Genomic DNA, 25185 nt, shown 5'->3' with positions numbered 1-25185 from the left:
ATTGTGTTTTATATATGTAGATATTCTCTTTAAATCCCTTATATATTTCTATATTTTGGATATAAATGCAATAAAAAATAAATAAGTGTAAGTTTATCCCTTTTTTGCCCTTTGACTATTTTTGTGAAACAACATTTACGTACTACTCAAGTACATAAAGAATAAAAATTATTATTTAACACGTTAAGCGCCTTGGTGATCCCTAGGGACCAATGTAGGAAGTTCCCCATATGCCATGAAGGTCCCTATGGACCGCCCTGTATTGACAAAACTGCTATGAAGAATTGCCTTGGCCCGGGGCATTTTTCAATATTGTGTCTGGCGCTTAACGTGTTAAATCAAATTTCACAACCCTTTGTATTATTGTAAACATACATACCATGTGCACTGCTTCGACTTCCTTTAGCAGTAGGCTCTGGTTTTATATTAATATCACTATTAAAATACGGGAATTGTATTAAATCATGTTGGTTCTGTTCGAATGTCTTATATTCAAGTGATAAGTCTGTTTTAATTTGGTCCAAACTAATGTCAGAAACTCCACGTCTATGGTCTTCAATATAAGTATCTACTACTGGAGTAGGTTCTTTTTTTATGAATTCAAGCTTGACAACAATACTATTCTCAAACTTGATATTTGTTACTGTATCTTTACCTTCCATTTTGTTAATAGAAATCCAAATTTTATTTTTACAAAAAAAAATGGTTTCTCTATAAAGTATAAACAAACATGTCAGAGTCAGACAGGGTTGCCAGACCGATTTATACAATTCCCCCAACCTGAACTACAAATTCCCCCAAAAATGACATTTTTTTAAAAAAATCCCCCCAAATTCATCTGCCATTTCTTCTTCTTTTTTCTGAGCTGTCATCTGTCATTTCTTCTTCTTTTTCGGCTGTCATCTGTCATTTTTTTCTTCTTTTTTGGCTGTCAAGTGTCATTTTACCAGCGTAGAATTTTAGTAGATTTTATACAATATATTGTAAATCTGCCATTTACATATCTTTGATTTTGTGTCATCTTCTGATACAGGACCAATCCATCATACATAGAATAATTAATTATTAATGACCCACACCATTAAAATTCTATTAAACAGATTAACTTTCTTTAAATTCAGCATCCGATTCCCAAGCAAGTCGGTATTTTCGGGGCATATTTTTAGATTAACACGTCTACAAACACTAATTTAAATTAATTATGCGTATTATTGAACACATCAGAAATATAACCAACCTTCTTCAAAGTTAATTCTAGAAAAGTAAATAAAGTTAAACTTGGAGATACAATTTTCTGTGTTTCACATAGGTACCATTATGAATATTTAAATACACCATCAAGCGCCCAAAATCCAAATTTTGTTGTGTCGCTATTGAAGAAAACTGTAATGCTTTACAAAATAAGTTAAGTAGTTTGTATTAGATGGCAGAATCGACTGTAAATGAATTTATATCAGATTTTTGTGAATCACAGTTTAACTTGAAATTCAAAATCGACCAAGCAATGGAATGTGTTAGCAGTGGAATGTGTTCTTAAAATTATACCCCAAAAAACCCCAATGCGAAAAAATTTTCCTCCAAAAAATCCCCCATTTAGTGTATACCCCCAAAAAATCCCCCAAACAAGAAAAAATACCCCAAATTTGGGGGAAATTCCCCCAATCTGGCAACCCTGGAGTCAGATGCATTGACCCCACACCCCACCCACTCTTCTATGGATGACCCACCATAAATAAATAATAATTATCATGTAAATATGAATTATGTTGAAAATATTGTTCATTAATACACAGATTTACAATTTCGTGAGCATATACAATTATGTATCTCCTAAGTTTCAATTACTTTATAATTAAAACCATTGTAAAATAAATATTTTCAAATAATCGCGCCATTACAATATATTTCTTAAACACGTTCAATATTGAAGCGATACAAATACCACCGAACAACGTTGTTCGGTGCAAATACTACGTTCAATAAAATGGCGACCGCTTCGTCAATACGTTGAAGTTTAGCATAAGTTTAGCCCAAATTGACGTGACGTTCACCCGAAAAATCTTAAACAGTTTCAGAGCGCTGACGTAGCGCACTGGTCTGGTGAACGCACCCAATGATATATCGAAACCCAAAAAAAAAGGAAGAAGATAAACGTCATCCGTCATCCAGTCTCATCTCGACAAAAAACCAAAACATTTCTGACATTTCTCAAAATAAACTAGTTTTTGTTTTATTGCTTATATGTAATTCAGATATTTTGTGACTGTTTAAATTATGGAAACCAAAGAAGATGTAAAATATATTAAAGTTGAAGTTAAAGAAGAGTACGAGGATGATTTAGAATCGAAAATATCCACATACACTCCCATCTCCTCAGAAATTAAAATTGAAGATGTTGAAGGATTTGCTAAAGATGAGCCAGGTGAGACTGAAGTTGATTGTAATGACAATTACGTCTTTTACCTTGATTTCCACTCCGGAAATCCTTCTCAAAAAAGATTATTATTAAAGAAATTGTGTTAAAAAGAGTGTGTAACTAGCTGCCAACATGTTAAGAAGGTTATGAGGTCATAGAACCTTATTAGAAAGTTATCACTGTAATAAAAATTAGCTCATATTGTGATATAAATCTCTATCTAATTAGCCTCCTTGGGTCCATTTTTGGACATAGGCCTCCCCAATCATTTTGGGTCAATCCATGCCAAGTGGTCCAATATAAATTACGTTGGTTGCTTGACTATTTTTAATATTTTTATTTTTCTACCTCTTAAACTTCAGTCCATAAAGAGTAAAGAATTCCAGTTATTTTATTTTAAAAAAATTTAGTTTGCCGATGACGGCCATTTTTGTTAAAGCATATCGATCATTTTCACGGAAAACATGGCTTCGTTCTTTAGCCAATATTTTCACTGAGGTTTGTCCTATAACAATAAATCAAAAACCAAACTTTTTAGAAAAGTATGTTCTAAAAAATGGCGTATAGCATTATTTCATTTCAAACTACCCTTAAGGCCTTAAATGAACCTCAAAGTTTGAAGAGGTAAACTGATAGAATTCCATTTTCAGCATTTTTTTCACAGCATAAGGCAAGCCGATAATGGTTTGTAATTTTTTGCTGGAAAAGACATACGTACATGCTTTAAATAAAAAAAGTTTGAGCTTTGAGACTTGAGTAAATTTTTTCAAAAAAAAATCTCAAAAACGTAATTTTTTGAAAAATCTCAAAGTTTGACATCTTTTATCTCTGATGGGCACGGATGAAAAAATTTGAAATTTGGTTGAATGTTAGCCCATAGCAAGTAAAATAAGGAGTAAAAATTTGGAGTTGCAGACTTATGTTGTATAGGAGTTACAGGCCTGAAAAAATGGTCAAAAATCAAAATGGTCAAAATTTGAGCATTTGCGGGCAGGGTAATTAAATTCAAACAAACTGTCTAATGAAATAAAAATTAATCTATTTTCACCAGATTTCACAATGAATACAAATTTATAGAGGGTGCGCCAAAGAAAAGAGTTCACCTTGATATTAATTTGGCAGTTATTTGATTTTAAGGGAATGCCGAAACAGGTCGATTTTTATTTTTAAATTACAATTTTTTTATATATATTTCATACGTCTCCATGACGTGTCATCGTCAGTGACGTCATCCATCTGAGCGTGATGCCGTAATCGCTTATTGTTTTAATGGTAATAGGGGTCGTATGTTATCTCATTTGAAAGCGTGTTCAATTCTCTGTTCAGTAGTATAAACAATAATATAATTATTTATACAGGGTGGCCAAAAAATAATTTTTGAATTAAATTAATTGACACAAAAAGTAGAATGTATGTAATTTATTTAACTCAAAATACATTTTATTGCTGTCATAAAATAGAAAAAAAATTATTTGGCAACTAAACATTGCCTTTCGCTTAAATTAAATGTTCAAACTGTCAAGAGGTAAGTGGGAGGCTGTTTGTGATTTAATTTAAGCGAAAAGAAATGTTTATTTGTGAACTAAACATTTTTTCTATTTTCTGACAGCAGTACAATGTATTTTTAGTTGCCACAAGACACCTATTCCCATTTAAAACAATCATCGATTACGTCATCACGCTCTGATGGATGACGTCACGTAGTATGAAATATATCCCAAAAAGTTGCAATATAATAAATGGACTGTTTTCTTTGGCCCACCCTGTATAAATTTGTATTCATTGTGAAATCTGGTGAAAATAGATTAATTTTTATTTCATTAGACAGTTTATTTGAATTTGAATTACCCTGTCCGCAAACGCTCAAATTTTGACCATTTTGATTTTTGACCATTTTTTCAGGTCTGTAACTCCTATATGACGTAAGTCTGCAACTCCAAATTTCTACTCCTTATTTTACTTGCTAGGTTCTAACATTCAGCCAAATTTCAAATTTTTTTATCCGTGCCCATCAGACATATAAGGGGTCAAACTTTGAGATTTTTCAAAAAATTACGTTTTTGAGATTTTTTTTGAAAAAATTTACTCAAGTCTCAAATCTCAAACTTTTTTTATTTAAAGTATATACGCATGTCTTTTCCAGAAAAAAATTACAGACCAATATCGGCTTGCCTTATGCTGTTAAAAAAATGCTGAAAATGGAATTTTATCAGTTTACATATTCAAATTTTGAGCTTCATTTAAGGCCTTAAGGGTAGTTTGAAACGAAATAATTGCTATAGGCTGTTTTTTAGAGCATACTTTTCTAAAAAGTTTGGTTTTTGATTTATTGTTCTAGGACAAACCTCAGAAAAAATATTGGCTAAAGAGCGAGGCCATGTTTTTCGTGAAAATGATCGACACGCTTTAACAAAAATGGCCGTCATAGATAGATAGATATTTATTCATTTAAATAGGTTACCCTAATATACAATAAATGTAGAGAATAGATATTACAAATCATTTACAAAAATCAAATATAACTAAGCAACATCAAATGAAATTAAACAAACTTTAAATAAATTTACAACATATAATACCATACAATACCCACCCATAAAATTAACATAATAAAGTATTACATGACTTGTTTCTAATATACAGCTTAAGTTTGGTTTTAAAAGATTTTAGTGACATTGTATTTTTTAATTCACCTGGTAGAGCGTTAAACTCATTAAAACCCCTGAATACTAATGAATTCATCGTCATTCTATACTTTGTTTTTGCTATGTAAATATTCCCCATATTCCTTGTAGAATAATCATGCACATTTTTATTGTACACTATAAATTGCTTAAAGTAATCTGGAGCTACATTATTAAGTATTTTATAAACCAAAATCATTGTATAATAATACAGTTTCTCTTCAATTGTGAACCAACTTAAAGCCTGTAGCATATATGATACAGGTGTAAGTCGATTTGTTTTCAATATAATTCTCATGCCACGATTTTGTAGTTTTTGTAGTTGATTGAGTTTATTTAAATTAAACATATACAATATAGTTGCGCAGTACTCAAAATGTGGCTGAATAATTGAATTAAAAACTGTAATTTTAGCTTGAGTCGATATATTTTGTGATATTCGGCTAAAAAAATATAGTTTTTTCGTTATTTTACGGATAATATAATCAAAATGATGATCAAAATTCAAACAACTGTCAATTTGAAACCCCAAATATTTAACACATCTTACAATATCAATCTTTTCATTTTTTACTTGTAGCAGAATGTTATCCGTATTTAATTGGCTATATTTGTATTTTGTTGTAAAGATCATTGCTTTAGTTTTGGAAATATTTAATTTTAATTTATTTGATGCCAAGTATTTAGCCATTTTTTCTAATGTATTATTCATTTTTTGAATCGCTACTTCAAGGTTAGTATCACTACAAGCTACAAAAGTATCATCCGCAAAAAGATTAATAAATTCACTTTCTACATATAGGTCTATGTCATTTAGATACAATATAAATAAGAGAGGCCCCAATACGCTGCCTTGTGGTACCCCAACATTGATATAATGTTCAGAGGATAATGCCCCATCAAAACGTACTATCTGCTTCCTATCACTAAGATAATCACTTAGCCATTTATGTACTTTACCTACAAACCCATAATTTTGTAGTTTTGTTAGGAGTATTTGGCGATCAATGGTTTCAAAGGCTCTTTTAAAATCAAGAAAAACACCTACTATGTATCGGTTTTTATCAATATCGTTTTTAAGTTTACAGAGAGTCAATTGTAAAGCTGACTCACATGAATGTTTCTGTCGAAAACCGGACTGATTATTTATTAAAATTGAATTTTTTCCTACGTGTTCTAGTAGTTGGTCATAAACTGCTATCTCTAATATTTTTTCAATTGGGGGTAATGTGTTAATGGGCCTAAATTCACTAGCTTTATTTGTATTCAAAATCTTCTGAATAGGAACAATTGTACTCACTTTCAAAAGTGTAGGAATTCTACCTGTCATTAGAGAAGTGTTTATAAAATTCAGTATAACGTGACCAATCGATTCAAAAATTTCCCTCACCATCCTTGAATTTAATATTTCATGTATGGAGAACTTGTTGTCCATACTATAAACTATTTTACGTAAGTCTAACATTGACAGTGGTTTAAATTCACTCAAATTTAAATATAAATTATTATTGGTATTGGTCCAGAAATTTATTGAATCAATATTTTCGACAATATTTGTTATACTCCTGACAAAATATTTGTTAAAATTTTCTGCAATCTCCAAACGTTCTCTTAATACATTATGCTCCGCATCTATTCGCTCCGAGCGTTAACAAAGTGTCAAAGCATAATCGACCGACCTGCTCATGGTGGCGGTTTTTTGAAATTTTATAAGGACGCTTTGTGTATGTTTAAATGAGATATTTAAAAAAAATGCCGTGTCACGCTAGTGATACTATGTATTAATATAAACAGAAAATAAAAACGCACTTAATTTGATATAAATTCTTCACTTTCCAATATTGATTATCAGTTTGATTTTGTATACATAACCCCACTATCGCAGTTTATGTCAATAAATCTTTATTAACGAAAAAGAAAATATTTTTGTTGCACTATAAATTACAGTATAAATTAATAACTAATGAATTCTAACAATTGTATTCGGTTATTAAAACTACAAAATAAAATATTCAAGTTTAACAAAATAATCCCATAAGACTCAATGTTAAAACGTCCTTACAAAATCTGACAGCGTGTCACGTGACTGTAAGTAGAGGGGAGACGCACGGAGCCAATATCAAAACATATACAGCTAGGAATATCAAAGTTTTTAACATTAATTAAATTTTTTAATGTTTTCCACATTTTGTTTGGATCATTTTTAAACCTATCAATTTTCTCCAGATAATACTTATCTTTTTTAGCTTTTAATAAATTATCAACATGGTTTCTATGAGTTTTAAACAATGACCATTTATTTTGTTTCTCATTTTCCCGGCAATTTTTGAACCCCTTATATGTTTTATCACGAATTCTAATTTGATTAAACACCTCATTATCAAACCATGGTATTGGGACCGTGCAAGTTCGTCAAAGCGACCCCTATTTCTGCGCTCTATACTAAAATTCGCACTTTTAATTATATTGGCCAATTATATTAGTCCTGGTTACTGGATAATTGTCAAGGCCATAGTCCAAAAAAATAATAAGAAGAAAAAATAAGATTCAGGTTATGTTATGAAAACGTCAACAATTGTATGTAGTAAATAAAATTAGTTATTAAAATGCAGTACTGCAAGCAAAATAAAATTAAATAAATTTACCTTTATATAATAATTGCATATCATATCAATATTGTGGAGCAATATATAATTTTTCTGCTTCACTGACAGAAGGTATGAAATATACGTCAATTTGACAATTTCAATTGACAATATGAATTATTTAAGATAGTTGCAATATTTCTCCGCGACTCGCGCAGGGTCGTTTCTCGTTTCCCCTTCCAAGTACTTGCACACCGCGAATATTTGATTTATATTTACACGATTGAATAGGCGCAGTATTATTAATTTCTTTTTCGCAATTAGTTATAATTTCATGAAAGATAGTGTCAATATTTGTTGTATTTAAGTTCCAATTAACCATCATTAAGTTAGTTTTAATAGTGTTTAAATTGTTTTCATTTATATTTCTATATTTTTTTATGATACTGTCAGTAGCTGTTGTATTAAATAAATTGAGAGAAATAATAGAATGGTCAGTTACTTTTGGACAATCATGCACATTTACTGAAATATTATTTTGGTTTGTTAAAACAAAGTCGACTAATGTTTTACTGGTTTCGGTAATGCGAGTTGGTTTTGTTACAAGCTGATTTAAGCCATATATTGAAACTAGATTTTTAAACTTTATAGTATAAAAACTATCACTAAGAAAATCAAGATTAAAATCACCTACTAATACACACTTATTATTCCTAGACAATACACTATCGCATATTTCTTCAAAATCTTCCAAAAATTTCGCATCTGAACTTGACGGCGAGTGGTAAAGACATCCAACAATCCAAGTGGTAGAAATTAAATTTATCCTTATAAATCTACACCAGTAATTACCATGTAAGACAAATGACTTAACATAAGAAAATTCATAATTATTCTGAATATATAACAATACACCACCAGTGTACCTACTATTTGAATCACATCTAATACATTTATAATTTTCTATCATGATCTCTTTATCATATATACCTTGCGTGGTTCTTGCTTCACTTAACAAAATTAATTTTGGGTTATAGTTTGCAATGCTTGTTCTTATTTGATCAATATTTTTTAAAACGCTTTGTGCATTTAAATATATAATATCGGTATTAAAAAGTAAATTAGGGTCTGCATTTAGTTTTTTTCATCAATTGAAGTTGAATTGCTAACAGTATTTGGTTTATTATTTATAAATTTAGGTACAATGGTAGGCCTATTGTTAATATATTTAATAGTTTTTGTTGAGTCACCTGCTCTAATCAATTCATCAAGTTGATTCTTTACAGTAAAATAATAATCTCTTTGTCTTTTGGTTTGATCAGCAAAAATCTTGATTCCAGGAATGTTTATTGATGCTTTATTTTTTGCTCATCAGCAAACTAAATTTTTTAAAAATAAAATGAATGCAATTTTGTACTCTTTATAGACTGAAGTTTAAAAGGTAGAAACAAAAAAAATATTAAAAATAGTCAAGCAACCACCTTTGGACCATTTGTCTTGGATTGACCCTTTTCCATTCTTCTCTGTATGTCGCTACAGTCATCCACCTAGAGCCCACATGCTTCTTGATATCATCAATGCCCATCTTATTTGGAACCTTCCTCTGTCTACTCTATATTCCCAAGTGTAGTCTATTTAAGTAACTATTAGAGATGGCATGATGGAACTGGAGCAGGTACCTCGGAATAGGTTCCGATCGCCTATTCCACGCACCAGTGACAAAAAGTCAACGGCATCGGTTTCGATTCCAAGGACGCCGCATCGACCTCAATCTGCAATTTACAGTAAACTCGAACTGGATTCTCGCTCGGAATAGTTCGCTGCAGCACAACCGTAGGGTTAGTTAGTAGGGAATGCATCGGTGACGTTCGTTTCGGTTAAGGGTTGGTATGATGGAACTGGAGCGGGTACGTCGGAATATGTTCGGTTCGACTATTCCACGTATTACAAGTGACAAAACTTTGATGGCATTGGTCTCGATTCCAGCGCTGGCCGTAGTTGAGTAGGTACACTTTCCTTTTCCGAGAGATTTGATCTCTCGGAATAGGTACCATAGAGAAACGCATCGGCGGCGTCTGTTGACTGTTTCGATTCCAAAATCTCACATCTGTGATGGGTTTAAAAGGATTTCAGGTCGATACGGCTGTAACAGATAGTTGTCATTTAAAACTGTTAAAATTTTGACTCAACCGCATTATGTTTTTATTTATTTGACTATAATCTAATCGATCCTATCTTTTGTAGTAAATTAGTGTCTTCATTTTCCATTTGCATAAACGAATTCTGAATAAACCTCGACTTTAGGTAATTTAAAAACCCATAATTACATGTAAGAAAAATTTGTTTTAATAGGTGTTATAATATAGATTTACGAATTGTAGGAAAAACATGGTAAAAAAATATAAATATGTATCTTTAAAAATCAAATTACATACATCCTCTAGCTAGATTAAAAATACAAAATTATAGGTGCCCACTAGTTTGATCGTTTGAATTTGGGACAGCGGAAGACAATAGCAGCACAACTATTAGGAACGAGCTAGGGCGATCCATATATTGTCTTTTCACGTCGGAATCATTAACTCGCATTAGGTTTCTGGAATAGGTATTTGCTTGGAATAGGTTCAGTTCCAACCTATTACCGAAAAATGCTATTCTGTACCATCTCTAGTAACTATCGTCTACTTAAATAATTAAACACGTATTTACGAATGTAAACATTTATTAAATACGCAAATATGATTATTACACAATCAAATCACGCACTGTCAAGAATATATAGTTTTATATTCAACCACCTAAAACATACTAAACTAAATACATTACTGATCTATTACTGTGACCGTGTGTCATCACCGAACTACCCGTATCCCTCTATCGACTCTGTTACAAGCTGATGACCATATAAGGAAATTAGTGACTCAAGCCGATCACCATATTAGGAATTGAGTGTGACTGCACAATGTCACAACAGAACTAACAGTATTTCGTCTTAAGCTGATTAGGATATTAGGAAGTTAGTGACTTAAGCTGACCAGCGTATTAGGATGATAGTGTGACTGCACATGGTCTCCAATTTATCAGAATTTTGTTCCATTAGTCTTCTTTTTGTCTTATATTCTGTCTGGCAAATCTCCATTTAATTTTGCAACTTCTTGTCTAACATCTATTTTTGTTTTCTCTCTTATTCACTCGTTCCTCTTTTTGTCCATTAGTTATATATGTACAACATTTGTCTTTCCATTGCTCTTTGCGTTTTTATGATTTTGTCAAGGTGTCATAAAATTGTTTTGAATTAAATTAATTAACACAAAAAAGAAGAATGTATGTAATTTATTTAATTCAAAATACATTTTACTGCTGCCATAAAACAGAAAAAATGTTTATTTGACAAATAGCCTTGCTTTTCACTTAAATTCAATGTTCAAGCTGCCACCCACCTTCCTCTTGGTAGTTTGAACAGTGAATTTAAGCAAAAAGTTTAAATACAGTAAAACCTCTGTTAACCGAAATAATTGGGGGGAAGGCTGTTTCGGATAACAAGAATTTCGGTTAAAAATAACATTGCTTTTGTATTCTTATTGTATCTTATTACATAGTATTCTTGGTCAAAGTTGGTATTAAAAAATAGATACTATGAGGTGTTTTTGTGATGTGTTTTATATTTAACTGCGTTTTTTAGTTGTGTGACAACAATTTTGATGATGTTGACAAATTAATATCGAATTGTTTCCGTTTTGCGATAAAAATTTACTTCTTATTGACGAAATTATTGAAACTGTCAGCCGTTTTGGTTAAAAAGGTTTCAGTTAACGGAGGTTTTACTGTACTATTATTATATTAAATTACATTTGCATACTAACATTCTTTTTAATTTATGTTTATATTTTAGGAATTTTCCTACCAGAGATTAAAATGGAAAATATGAAAACAGAAACAAAAGACTTCTCTAATAAGATACACGATTCTCTAGATGATACTGAAAAAGAAAAATTCAGTGAATGTGAAATTTGCCACAAGAAATTCAAAGAAAGAAAACACCTGAATCAACACATGAGGAGGTTACATAAAGAAAGAAAATCTCTCGAATGTGAGATTTGCTCCAAATCGTTTTCTGCTGGTTTTTCTTTAAGGAACCATATGCGCATCCACACTGGGGAGATGCCTTTCCAATGCAAAATCTGTTCAAGGAAGTTTACCAGAAAGGATTTCATGAAAAAACACTTGATCACACACAGCGAGGAAAAATCTTACACATGTGAAGTTTGCTTGAGACCCTTTTCACTATTGTCTAATCTGCAAAGACATATAAGAATTCACACAGGTGAGAAACCTTACCAATGTGACATTTGTTTAAAACAGTTTTCCGACAACAATCACTTAAAACGACATACTCGATCACATACTGGAGAAAAGCCCTTCAAGTGCAACTTTTGTCCAAAAGCATTTTCACAACAATGCAATTTGACTAGCCATATAACGATTCACACTGGCGAAAAACCTTACAACTGTGAAATTTGCTCACAGCAGTTTTCACGACCGTCTAATTTGCGATCACATATGGTAGTTCACAGCGGGGAGAAGCCATACAAATGTGACATTTGTTCTAAGCAGTTTTCCCGCAGTTTTCATCTAAAGGACCACATTCGGGGGCATAGTGGAGAAAAGCCTTTCAAATGTGAATTTTGTTCCAAAGAATTTTCACAACGATGCAATTTAAGAAGCCATGTAAGGTTGCACACTAATGACAAACCTTACAAATGTGATATTTGTTACAAAGAATTATCACGAGGTTGTCATTTAAAGCGCCATATGCTACTGCACGTGAACGAGACACCTGTCAAATGTTAGGGATGTAAAAAAGCATATGTGATTACTAGAGCTCGGGAAATATGCAAAATACATATTAAGTGTATATTTGCATATTTTGGATAAACACAAATTGCAATCATCGTTCTGTCCTGTTCGTAGTTAGTTCAGTAAAGTTTTGCTTAAGTGTTTATCAAAAGTGCTTATAATGCCAAAACAAAGTGCACTTAAATCAATTCTTCTGAAAAAGTGAATCAGTAGTAAAACAGAGTTCAAAATTATTTATACCTAATGTGCCTTTACCACCTGAACGAGTGATAGCTAGATGAGGAACATGGTTAAATTCTGTAAATTTCATAACCGATAATTGTGAGGGAATTAGAGATGTCATTTTGGTAGGGGAGCCCAAGCGGGAACTTTTGGAGTTACTCGAGCGCGTCAGATTATGGCATGGGAAGAAACCTTGTACCCTGTAAATGACCTTAAGGCCATGGGAACATAATTCGCAAATATTTTTTCTGTCTTTACACGGCAAATTACGTGTAGTAAAATTCACACTGGTATGGATATGTAAACATTACTAGAATGTCATCCTACTTGAAAATGTCATCATTAACTTAAAGAGATGGCTTTTGAATGTTCTTAGATAACTGTTATTTGTATAATTGCAAATTATTAATTCAGTTAATAAATGTTATAATTTTTTCACTAACTATGTATTCAGTGATTGTAATAATTTATATGTACAACAAAAACTAATACTCAATCGAGAAAAGAGGAAAAGTGTTAAAATGATTTTTTAATAATATATTGTTACTATGGAACACTTACAATTTTGAACATCTTTAACAACAAAATCCTTGGATCACAGAATATATTATCCTGATGTATTCTCTGCTTATCAATATTATTTAATCAACAACTCAAAATATTCCCGATGCCATGTCAAATATTTAAAATTATCACTGATTGTCAATGTCTGACTGACAATATGCTGACAATATTCTATTCGACTGAGTGCGTTGTAAGACAAAGATAGATTTGGAAAATATTACCACGCACATGGTGTCCATTTTTTCCGAATCCTGAAAAAACTAATATAATATACTTTTAAATCTTTCATTCTGCATCTAAATTTTTCAAAAATACTTATTAGTTTTCTCAGAATTCGAAAAAAAATGAATCCCCATTTGAATAGCATTGCAGCCGAAAATACGTACCCATCCTCTTAACCATATTATATTGGCTCTTAATGCAGGGAGATTGTTAAGGGGGGGGGGGGGGGAGAAAAAAAATCTATCCTTAGAAATCGTCAGATTAAGATAAGGTAAATTAGGTACATGCAAAACAGTGTATATTTCAACCATCTGACGATTTGAGTGGGGCGTAAGAAAATGGGTGAGTCCCAAAGTTTTACAAGAAAAATGGGAATATTTCGCGAAATGAATGACATATTAAAAAACTAAAAAATATGTGCTCCATATTTTTCAAAAATCTATCGATTGATACCAAACACGACTTCCCACTGAGAGGGGTGGGGGTAATATTTTAAATACTAATCCCGCGATATTTCGCGTAATGAACATCAGATCGAAAAACTGAAAAATACACTTATTCAGTATTTTTGAAAAATCTATTGAATGGCACCAAACACGACCCCCACGGAGGTGGGGTGGGGGGTTACTTTAAAATCTTAAGTGGGAGCCCCTACTTTTTATTGCAGATTTGGATTCCGTAGGTAAAAATAAGTAACTTTTATTCGAGACATTTTTTGGAATTATGGATAGATGGTGCTATAATCTGAAAAAACGATTCTTGGAAATGGAAAATTAAATAATTAAAATGGAAAGTTCCCACCAAAATGGAAAACTGTATTTAATTTTTTTTGGTTTTAGGACCTACTCTTCACAACCCAATAGGTCTCCATAATGCTCGAGTGACTGCACATTTAGCACTTTGCATAGCTTTGGTAGGGGAGCATACTTTGCTCCCCTACCATATGTAGTTTTGATGTAGATAGCTCAGGTGCTATAAAAATATGTGGATGTTTTAAAAAACCGTTATTAAAAAGTAATTTGGCCCATATCCAAACCAATTTTGTTAATATTGCTGAATCAATTACTAAATTAGAAAAGAGAAACATTTCATTAGACAAGTATTGAAATTATCAATTCATTAAATGAAAAAATTAAACATGTTGGGGAAACCGTATATCAAAAATTCTGCATGGTGTTAAAGAAAAATGAGGGATATCAAAAAATACTTAAAAAAATAATGTTACTTATTAAGAAGAGGAATTGTGAAGATAATTTAATTTTACATGTAGAACCCTCAATTATACAATATTTTAAGTTTGCTCCTTTAACTTCATGTGAAGTAGAAAGAAGTTTAATTTTTCCGAGTATAAACAATTATTATCGGATAGACATTAAAAACATTTTAAAATTTATAGTCTTAACTGTAGTAATATCTAAGACTTGACTTCTCTATACAATTGGTCTCTATCCAATTATTGTCTCCAGTTAAATAAAGACAAGTGTTTTGTTATATCCTTTAGCAAATCTAAAAATAATGTTGTGTTTGACTATCACATTAATACAAGCGTTCTATCAAGAGTGACTGAAATAAAAGATTTGGGGGTGTTATTTGACAGTTCCTTGTCATTTATTCCACACATTAACAATTTGTCAAATAAAGCATACCGTAATCTAGGTTTTATCACAAGGAGCTCTCGAGATCTTTCCGTACCCACATATAGAATTTTATATCTCACTTTCGTCCGTAGCATCCTGTCTTATTCTTCTATAGTATGGTCACCATACTATTTTAACCATATTTACACCCTTGAAAAAATTCAAAATAAGTTTCTCCGGATTTGTGCTTATAGATTAAACTTAAAGAACATGCCTTCGGTGGAATTAAGGTCAAGGCTAAATATCAGTTCCTTAGAAGACTACAGAACTAAATGTGATTTAATTTTTCTCTATAAACTACTGGACCATACCACCGACTGTTCTGATTTATTAAGTCTTATCAACTTTAGATGTAGCACTAGAATTATTAGAGACATGCCCGTATTTTCTATAAAACACTATCACACCAACTATGGCAAATTCTCTCAAATTAACAGGATTCAGAACTGGGAAATGACTTTAGTCAATCTTAAGATACAATCTAGTGGATACAAGATTTGTAAGATTTAAGCACTGCCTGACTGAGTATGTAAGGAATCGAAGATGAGTGACCTTTACTTTGGAGTCTTCATTTCATTCGATTTTAATTGTCAGAGATTTTCATTTTAATAATATTTTCAGAAATTTTAATTTACTTAAATTATAACCATTTGTTTAACAATATTTATTAATCATTTAATACTTAGTTTAGTATTTGTGTTATGGTTAGGATACTTTATTTTTGTTATTTGTAAAAATGGGGACATCCCGTAATAACTAAATAAATAAATATAATAAAGAATGATTATGATCAATTTAAATAATAAATCAATATAATGATGTAGGTAATAAGAAATTTCAATAAATATTTTTGGTGATTTTAGCATAAAATATATTAAATACCTTCAATACAAGAATTACTGCGTTTTTTATTTATATGCACTAAATGCATAAAAGCATATTTTAGTGCATATTTAAACTGTTTTTGTGCATGTTTATTTTAGGGTTTTTAAGTGCATATTTGCCGAGCTCTAGTGATTACACTGGAAGGCAATAAAAGTATGCAAAAGCCAAAGAAAAGATCAATTAGTGTACTATTCCTAACAAAGCAACTAATAGGGGAGTGCATATAGATTTTCACTTCGGAAAAAATCAAAGAAGATAGAACTTTTTGTAATTTCATTAAGAAATGTTTAATAAAAAACATATCAAAAAGTTCTACTCCAAAAGTGGGTGCTTCATTTTTTTTATTAAACAAATGAACGACGAAATTAAATGTTTTTTTAAACAACTCCGAAAATATAAATTTTAGAAAAAAACTGACTTGACCATTGAAAAATTCAGAAAATTTTACAAAAAAACCTTATATAAAGAATGTTTTAAAATTAAATCTGTATCTTCTATAATTTTTTATTTATAAAGTCACCCTTCTCACAAACATTGGCGCACTGTAAACTAACGTACGGCGAAGTGCACGGTTGAGTTATTTTAATGTAATTCTTTAACTACTGGATCGAACGAAAATTTACAAATTGAACATGAAAGAAGAATAATTAAGCTATCTTATGGTTATAATAGAAAGAAATAAAATGTATGGTCATAACTACGGTGTGGGCGGAAAGTAAGCCTTACATGAATTTTGTTTAAAAATGTGTAACTTATACAATTTTCCTTATCAAACTCTCAATTTTGCACAACTTACCTTTCAAGCATCTTACTAAATGATGTTTCATTCAAAAAAAATATCAAAAATTTAATTCAAATGATATGACATCTCAAAAAATGTGATTTTTGAAATCTTCGTAGTTTTATAGAATTACCACCACTTTAAGACGGTATTACTCAAGTTTGAACATATTTATTACAGTTTTATAAGTGCTTTTTTAAAGCTTAGGATGTAATCTTTAAAATGCACTAAATTATTTTACTTTAGAAATGAAATAAACTATTTCTTTTCAAGAAAATTAAGAGAGATAACAAAAAGTAATACAAAAACCGAAAATTACCAGCTAAAAAAATGTTTATACAAAGTGATCAAAGCTTTTTTCTGTAAAACTTACCTAAAATACATTTAATAATAAGCTTCAACAATAATAAATGTTCAGCAAAAAAAATTTTTTAGCTCTTGTACAATATGTCTGCTTAACTTGGAACCTGTGGATAACTTTTTTATTATCAGTTTTACGAAAAAAAGATAATCTTTATACAATACATCTTATACAGTGTGTCCACGGATGGGGTGCCCAAGAGGAAAAACTTTTTTATTTTCAATTTTAGCGAAAAATGTCATTCTTGATAAAAAGTTTTGCTTGTTCTAAAACCCCATAAAACGAAATAAAATACAAGTTTTTCAAGACCTGCTTAATTTTGTAGCCAATTTTATGTAAATCCCTATAAATTTTTGCACTAAATTCGAAATCATAACAATCTAGTGTTGTTAAGCTACAATGTAGCTTAGTACTTAATTGTCAACTCTGATAAATGATTTGTCAATTGTCATTTTTTTGACGATGTTAAGCCAAAGAATACATATCTCCCTACATGCGAGATATGTATTCTTTGGTTAAGCGTTCAACAAAGAATTTATCTGTCATATATAAATAAAAATTAAAAAATTTATGTAAAAAAAATGACAATTCACAAATTGTTTATCGGAGTTGACAGTTACTAAATTACATTGTAGCTTAGCAACACTCAATATTGCTGCGATGTCGAACTTAGTGCAAAAATTTATAGAGATTTACGTAAAATTGGCTACAAAATTAAGCAGGATTTGAAAAACTTATAATTTTATTTCGTTTTATGGCGTTTAAGAACAAGCAAAACTTTTTATCAAGAATGGTCTTTTTCGCTAAAATTGAAAATAAAAAAGTTTTTCCTCTTGGGCACCCCATCCGTGGACACACTATATAATCTAAGATGCAATCATCAAATATCAAATTTAATGTTATATTCATTGATTATGTTATATTTATTAATTTTATATTTAATGTTATACGAGGTAGGTCAAAAAATATTAATTTCACTCAAGAGTAAAGTACCTTTACATTTCACAATATCGAAAATTGTTATTAAGAAAAGTTGTTTGGAATTAAAAACTATGGTCTAGTATGCAATAATTACATCCTTCTAATTAAAATATTGTGAATAATAAAGGCACTTAACTGTTAAGAAAAATGCATATTTTTTACATACCTCGTATAAAATTTAAAAAGTTTTATATCTAATGGTTGTATCTTAGATTTTAGACCAAGGAGAGCATTTTATGAAGAATAACTTTTTTTCATAAAAGTGATAATAAAATAGTTATCATAATTGTAATAAAATGATGATGAGCGTCCGTAATTTGAGAAAAAATTGGATTTTTTTTCGATTAGAATGATGTAATTGTATATTTAGACATAGTTTCTAATTTCAAACAACTTTTCATAATAGCATTTTTTGATATTCTGGAATATAAAGGTATTTTACTCTTTAAAGAAATTCATATTTTTGACATAACTCGTATAAAATTAATAAAATTTTATATGTGATGGTTGAGTTTTAGATTTTTGACTATCCAGAGCATTTTATTAAGAACAACTTTTTTTCGTAAAATTGATAATAAAGTTTTCCATGTGGTTCCTAGCTACGCAGACACACTGTATAAGAGCTTCTGTATAAGAATTTTGAAATTGCAATGCCATATTCGGATTCAGCATAATCAAAAACAAAATAAAAACATTTGATCAAAGTAAAATGATGAATTCAACGATATTTTTAAAATTATTTAAACAAAACAATTGTTATTGTTTAAACAATTAGAGGCCAAATCTGCGAGTAGAACTTTTTACTTTAACATGTATATAAACTAACAAAAAAGGTTTTAGAAAAATATAAGCTTGTTTGAATTTTTCCGAAACAATGCATGTTTTCGTTCTAATTGCACTCCCCTATAAGATGGGTTCAGTTATTCAAACTTCAGATACAGACTTCCTGCTATGTGCCTGCCGCTTCTAGGCAAGCATAATACGATTTTTTAACACGCAAGATATCTTCAGACATCCTTTTTAGACTGCGCGGAATATCCCCATGTTTCGTTCTGGAGAGGGTGGTTTTAGTTGGTAGGCGGCTGGTTATGGGGGCACGCGCGACGCATGGACCATACTCTGGTCTCTGTGCCCTGGCGTGTTCTCTTCTCCTGTCCGAGTCCAACAGTACTAGGGACATCTTCTCTAGTCAGCTAAGAGCGTTCCACCTTAGTCCAAAAAAAAAAAACAAAAGAGGAAGAGGAAAATTAGAGAAAGAGGCTTGAACGAAGACATGTGCTATGATAGAGAACAATGGCGATTGTGAATGTGGAAGACGTCGTAGAACGTTATGAACAGATTACATGTAATGTACTAATGAGGGCCTCAAAGTGAAGTTGTAAGAGATAATTGACATCTAAAGTTATCAAAGGGTAGTGGTGGAAGATAAACAATAAATTAGGATGGCGAGCTTACTACCATTTAGGGCGTAGTTAGCAATATAAATTAAAAATCAAACGACCACCCACGGATGTGGAAATAAAAGCATTAACAAATATGTACAGTCGGAAAAATGAAAGAATACCAATGAACGATCAAATCAATCACTTATTTTGTATTTGCTGTCTTTTTCTATAAATAAAAATTGTTTGCATCTCAGACATCTCAAATGCCTTCTTAAACCTCTCAAACCACTAAACTGATTAGCACAAATTTGGCACTTGTAAGGATTTTCCTTAGTGTCGACTGTCGTATGTATATCCAAAGAATTTTTATAAGGAAACTGTTTTAAATCAATATCATACTTGTAAGGCTTTATTCCAATGTGCACTTTCAAATTTCTTGCTTGAATGAATTTCTTAAAACAAATTTCAAATTTGTAACTTTGTCTTGATTGGACTTATTGAACACTACCATAGCTTATTCCTACTGTTTGTTGAATTTGTGTTATGGTTAGTCGATGATCTATCACAATAAAGACACGAATGGCGTCAATATTTTCCTGAGACGTGCATGTTTTTGGACGTCGTTGGTGACTTTTGTTTTGCACGTCATCTCGTCCTTCACGAACTTGTCTATGCCAAAATTTTCCCTTGTGTACTGGACAGTGTTGATCCCCCATTTTGATTTTTTAATCTTCGCCAAAATCAGCAGCACCAACATTTTGTTTTGTAAGGAATTTGATAACAATGCGTTGTGTAACCAAACATGGTACTACTCTCTAGTTTATCGCAACTGACTGCACGTCATTAGAGAACAAGCGGTAGCGCCCAGTCGCGCATTAGACTATATAACCTCCCACCACAGGACTAATCTAGACATATAATCATAGGTTTGTTCTAGCATGTAGTTTTGTATGGTTTGGCACCAGATTATTGTACTGTTTTACTGCGCATGCTCAATCCACAAACTGGTAATAAACTGTTTTTTGCTAGAACGCTTTTTTATCGGAGTAAATACCAACGTCAAATTATTTGTTTTTATTTATAATTTTGAGGTTAGATTAAAAATACATTTTTTCATAAGTAACCAAATTTCCAAGATTTATGGTAAATATTGAAAACTAATGTTATAAACGTAAACAATGGTAAGTAACATAGTCAAACCATATCACTTTCATTTAAAATTTGTAAACGTCAAACAAATAATTCCACTGCGCAAGTGCAAACTGAAAATCCGAACAAAATCCGCAAACTTGACCGTTTTAAGCCAGTTTCCAAATCAAAATTTACTCTTGTTAGAACGCCCGACTAGTAGTTTCAAACTAGTAATTTGTGTGCTTGAACGCAATTAAACAAATGCGCATGCTTCTGATAGTTTCAAACCGTTTGAAACTGATGCTAGAACAAACCTAATAATAATGATAAAGGTTTTTATTACAAAAAAATATACATACAAATAATGATCGAAGTTTAGCATAGACTACTCTTACAGTTAACTCACTAATTTGATGCGGAATTAAATTCCACAAATGTTACATTACATTACATTAAATTAAATTACAGTTCCACAAATGTACAAAATAAAATTTTTACTTCGGTTTTACACTTTTTGGACGTTTTAATGTTTTTAAATTTTTGTGGGACAGTTGTAGGCCTTAATAGTTTTATAGGTAAAAGATTTTTTAAACATGGATGTTCTAAACCGAGGAAGGGCAAGTGTTTCAGGAAAGCGAATGGTGCGTTGAAGTGTATGAAGCTGTTCTCTAAATATAATTTTATCTTTTATGTAACTTGGTGTACCTGTTTGAATCACTTTATGAATAAAAACCAAATTTTGCAGCTTGTATTGATTAGTAACACTAATCCAATTAAGTTCTTTTATTTTAAGGGATATTCTGTCGTATTTTCGAAGGGCATGCACCAATCTACATGCAGCATGAATTTTGTATTTTTTGTAATCGTTTGAGATTAACCGTTAGACAAGGACCATATATAAAATTATATCGTCAGTTTATGCTAAGCATGGACGGAAAGTCAGTTCCCATTTGATTCACCCACGTACATATCAAATAATTTTTATTCATGAAACAGATTGGTGCAGGTCGACCTTATATATCGGATCCTCTACTATTAGACAAAAAGTGATTTACGAGACCACATTGATTTCAAGGTTTTTATTCAGAATGAATTTTCAAATGCGTCTCCAAGTTACCATTCCGAGAAAACTGCTTAGAACAGCTATAACATTTATATTTATTTATCTACGATTTTTCGTTAGAGTGCATCGACAAGTGTTTTTTGAAATAACCTTGCTGAGAAAACCCTTTCAAACAAATTTCACACTTATAGGGCTTTTCTCTAGTGTGAACTTTAGCGTGGTCATCCAAATATTCTTTTCGCGTGAATTGCTTATTACAAATTTCACACTTGTGAGGTTTTTCACCAGTGTGCAACATCACATGTCTTTTCAAACTATTTGCTCAGGAATAAAGCTTAAAACAGATTTCACACTTGTAGGTTTTTTTCCAATGTTGTGACTGCGTAAATGTATCGCCAAATTACCATTGTTGGAAAACATCTTAAAACAAATTTCACACTTATAAGGCTTTTCTACAGTATGAACCATCAAATGCCTTTTCAAAGTTCCTGCTTCACTAAATCGCTTAGAACAAATTTTACACTCGTGAGGTTTTTGTCCGGTAGCACAAATTTGGCACTTGTAAGGTTTTTCCTTAGTGTCGACTGTCGTATGTATATCCAAAGAATTTTTATAAGGAAACTGTTTTAAATCAATATCATACTTGTAACTTTGTTTTGATTGGACTTATTGAACACTACCATAGCATATTCCTACTATTTGTTGAATTTGTGTTATGGTCAGTCGATGATCTATCATTACAATAAGGTCACGAATGGCGTCAATATTTTCCTGAGACGTGCATGTTTATGGAAGTCGTTGGTGACTTTTGTTTTACACGTCATCTCGTCCTTCACGAACTTTCTTGTCTATGCAAAATTTCACTTGTGTACTGGACAGTGTTGATCCCCCATTTTGATTTTTTAATCTTCGCCAAAATCAGCAGGACCAACATTTTGTTTTGCAGGAATTTGATAACAATGCGTTGTACAACCGAACATGGTACTACTCTCTAGTTTATCGCAACAGTAACTGACTGCACGTTATTAGAGAACAAGCGGTAGCGGCCTAGCGCCCAGTCGTGCATCAGACTATATAACCTCCCACCACAGGACTAATCTAGACATATAATAATAATATTAATAATAATGAAAAAGGTTTTTATTCCAAAAAAAAAATACATACAAATATTGATCGAAGTTTAGATTACTCTTACAGTTAACTCACTAACTTGATGCTGAATTAAATTCCTCAAATGTTTACAATTTAAATGGCACTAAAATTATAGATATAAACATATAGAGTGAAACGAATAAATTTAAATAAATAAGAAAAATGCTTTTTTTTTAATTCACATAAAGGAGAAGGCAAAGAAAGGACAGCAACTTATTATATGGACTAAAATTGCAGATTATTAAATGGATGCAGCAGATTGTTTTATTAAATGTAATGATTGAGTTTATTAATAAAATTTTTACTTCGGTTTCAAACTTTTTGGAGGTTTTAATGTTTTTAAATTTTTGTGGGACAGTTGTAGGCCTTAATAGTTTTATAGGTAAAATATTTTTTAAATATAAATGTTCTAAACCTAGGAAGAGCAAGTGTTTCAGGAAAGCGAATGGTGCGTGGAAGTGTATGAAGCTGTTCTCTAAATATAATTTTATCTTTTATGTAACTTGGTGTATCTGTTTGAATCACTTTATGAATAAAAACCAAATTTTGCAGCTTGTATTGATTAGTAACACTAAGCCAATTGAGTTCTTTTATTTTAAGGGATATTCTGTCGTATTTTCGAAGGGCATGAATCTACATGCAGCATGAATTTTGTATTTTTTGTAATCGTTTGAGATTATTAACCGTTAGACAAGAACCATATATAAAATTATATCGTCAGTTTATGCTAAGCATGGACGGAAAGTCAGTTCCCATTTGATTCACCCACGTACATATCAAATAATTTTTATTCATGAAACAGATTGGTGCAGGTCGACCTTATATCGGATCCTCTACTATTATACAAAAAGTGATTTACAAGACCACATTGATTTCCAAGGTTTTTATCCAGAATGAATTTTCAAATGCGTCTCCAAGTTACCATTCCGAGAAAACTGCTTAGAACAGCTATTACATTTATATTTATTTATCTACGATTTTTCGTTAGAGTGCATAGACAAGTGTTTTTTGAAATAACCTTGCTGAGAAAACCCTTTCAAACAAATTTCACACTTATAGGGCTTTTCTCTAGTGTGAACTTTAGCGTGGTCATCCAAATATTCTTTTCGCGTGAACTGCATATTACAAATTTCACACTTGTGAGGTTTTTCACCAGTGTGCAACATCACATGTCTTTTCAAACTACTTGCTCCGAAATAAAGCTTAAAACAGATTTCACACTTATAGGTTTTTTCCAATGTTGTGACTGCGTAAATGTATCGCCAAATTACTGTTGTGAGAAAACATCTAAAAACAAATTTCACACTTATAAGGCTTTTCTCCAGTGTGAACCATCAAATGCCTCTTCAAAGTTCCTGCTTCACTAAATCGCTTAGAACAAATTTCACACTCGTGAGGTTTTTGTCCAGTGTGCAATCTCAAATGTCTTCTTAAAGCTCTGACACCACTAAACTGTGTAGCACAAATTTGACACTTGTAAGGTTTTTCTTTGGTGTGGACTGTGGCATGTATATCCAAAGAATTTTTATAAGGAAACTGTTTTAAACAAATATTACACTTGTAAGGCTTTATTCCAGTGTGCACTTTCAAATTTCTTGCTTGAATGAATTGCTTAAAACTAATTTCAAATTTGTAACTTTGTCTTGATTGGACTTATTGAACACTACCATAGCATATTCCTACTGTTTGTTGAATTTGTGTTATGGTTAGTCGATGATCTATCACAATAAGGTCACGAATGGCGTCAATATTTTCCTGGGACGTGCATGTTTTTAAACGTACATGTTTTCACGAACTTGTCTATGCCAAAATTTCACTTGTGTACTGGACAGTGTTGATCCCCCATTTTGATTTTTTTTCTTCGCTAAAATCAGCAGGACCAACATTTTGTTTTGTAAGGAATTTGATAACAATGCGTTGTGCAACCGAACATGGTACTACTTTCTAGTTTATCGCAACAGTAACTGACTGCACATCATTAGAGAACAAGCGGTAGCGCGCATTAGACTATATAACCTCCCACCACAGGACTAATCTAGACATATAATAATACATAATAATAATAATGATAAAGGTTTTTATTACAAAAAAATATACATACAAATAATGATCGAAGTTTAGCCTAGACATTCCACAAATGTTTACAATTTAAATGGCACTAATTTATAGATATGAACATATAGAGTGAAACGAATAAATTTAAATAAATAAGAAAGATGCATTCTTTTAAAATTTACATAAAGGAGAAGAAAAAGAAAG

General features: G+C 31.3%; 2 protein-coding genes across 7 annotated transcripts in view; one reads left to right on the top strand and one right to left on the bottom strand.

The window, feature by feature from the left end:
- The window catches only part of LOC126879252 (zinc finger protein 239-like), a 49501-nt gene extending 47997 nt beyond the window's left edge, over positions 1 to 1504 (bottom strand). The window contains exon 1 of one of the 3 annotated variants that reach the window (XM_050642320.1): positions 380 to 1504. In XM_050642320.1, coding sequence (XP_050498277.1) covers positions 380 to 662 — 283 coding nt within the window. In that variant the 5' untranslated portion in view covers positions 663 to 1504. The remainder of the gene's footprint in view (positions 1 to 379) is intronic. The other 2 variants (XM_050642319.1, XM_050642321.1) reach the window with 2 other exon arrangements.
- A 508-nt stretch (positions 1505 to 2012) lies between these two features.
- Positions 2013 to 25185, top strand: part of LOC126879256 (zinc finger protein 239-like) — a 41644-nt gene continuing 18471 nt past the window's right edge. Inside the window, exons 1-3 of one of the 4 annotated variants that reach the window (XR_007696013.1) lie at positions 2016 to 2422; positions 11578 to 12009; positions 22721 to 24323. Coding sequence is in view for 3 of the 4 variants with exons in the window: in XM_050642326.1 (XP_050498283.1) it covers positions 2275 to 2422; positions 11578 to 12536 (1107 nt within the window). In the remaining variant the exon portion in view is untranslated. Of the gene's footprint in view, positions 2423 to 11577; positions 13207 to 22720; positions 25165 to 25185 lie in introns of those variants that run through there. The other 3 variants (XM_050642328.1, XM_050642326.1, XM_050642327.1) reach the window with 3 other exon arrangements.

This window comes from Diabrotica virgifera, chromosome 1, assembly GCF_917563875.1.
Source record: "Diabrotica virgifera virgifera chromosome 1, PGI_DIABVI_V3a".
NCBI lineage: Eukaryota > Metazoa > Arthropoda > Insecta > Coleoptera > Chrysomelidae > Diabrotica > Diabrotica virgifera.
This window is presented reverse-complemented; position numbering and strand designations above follow the sequence as displayed.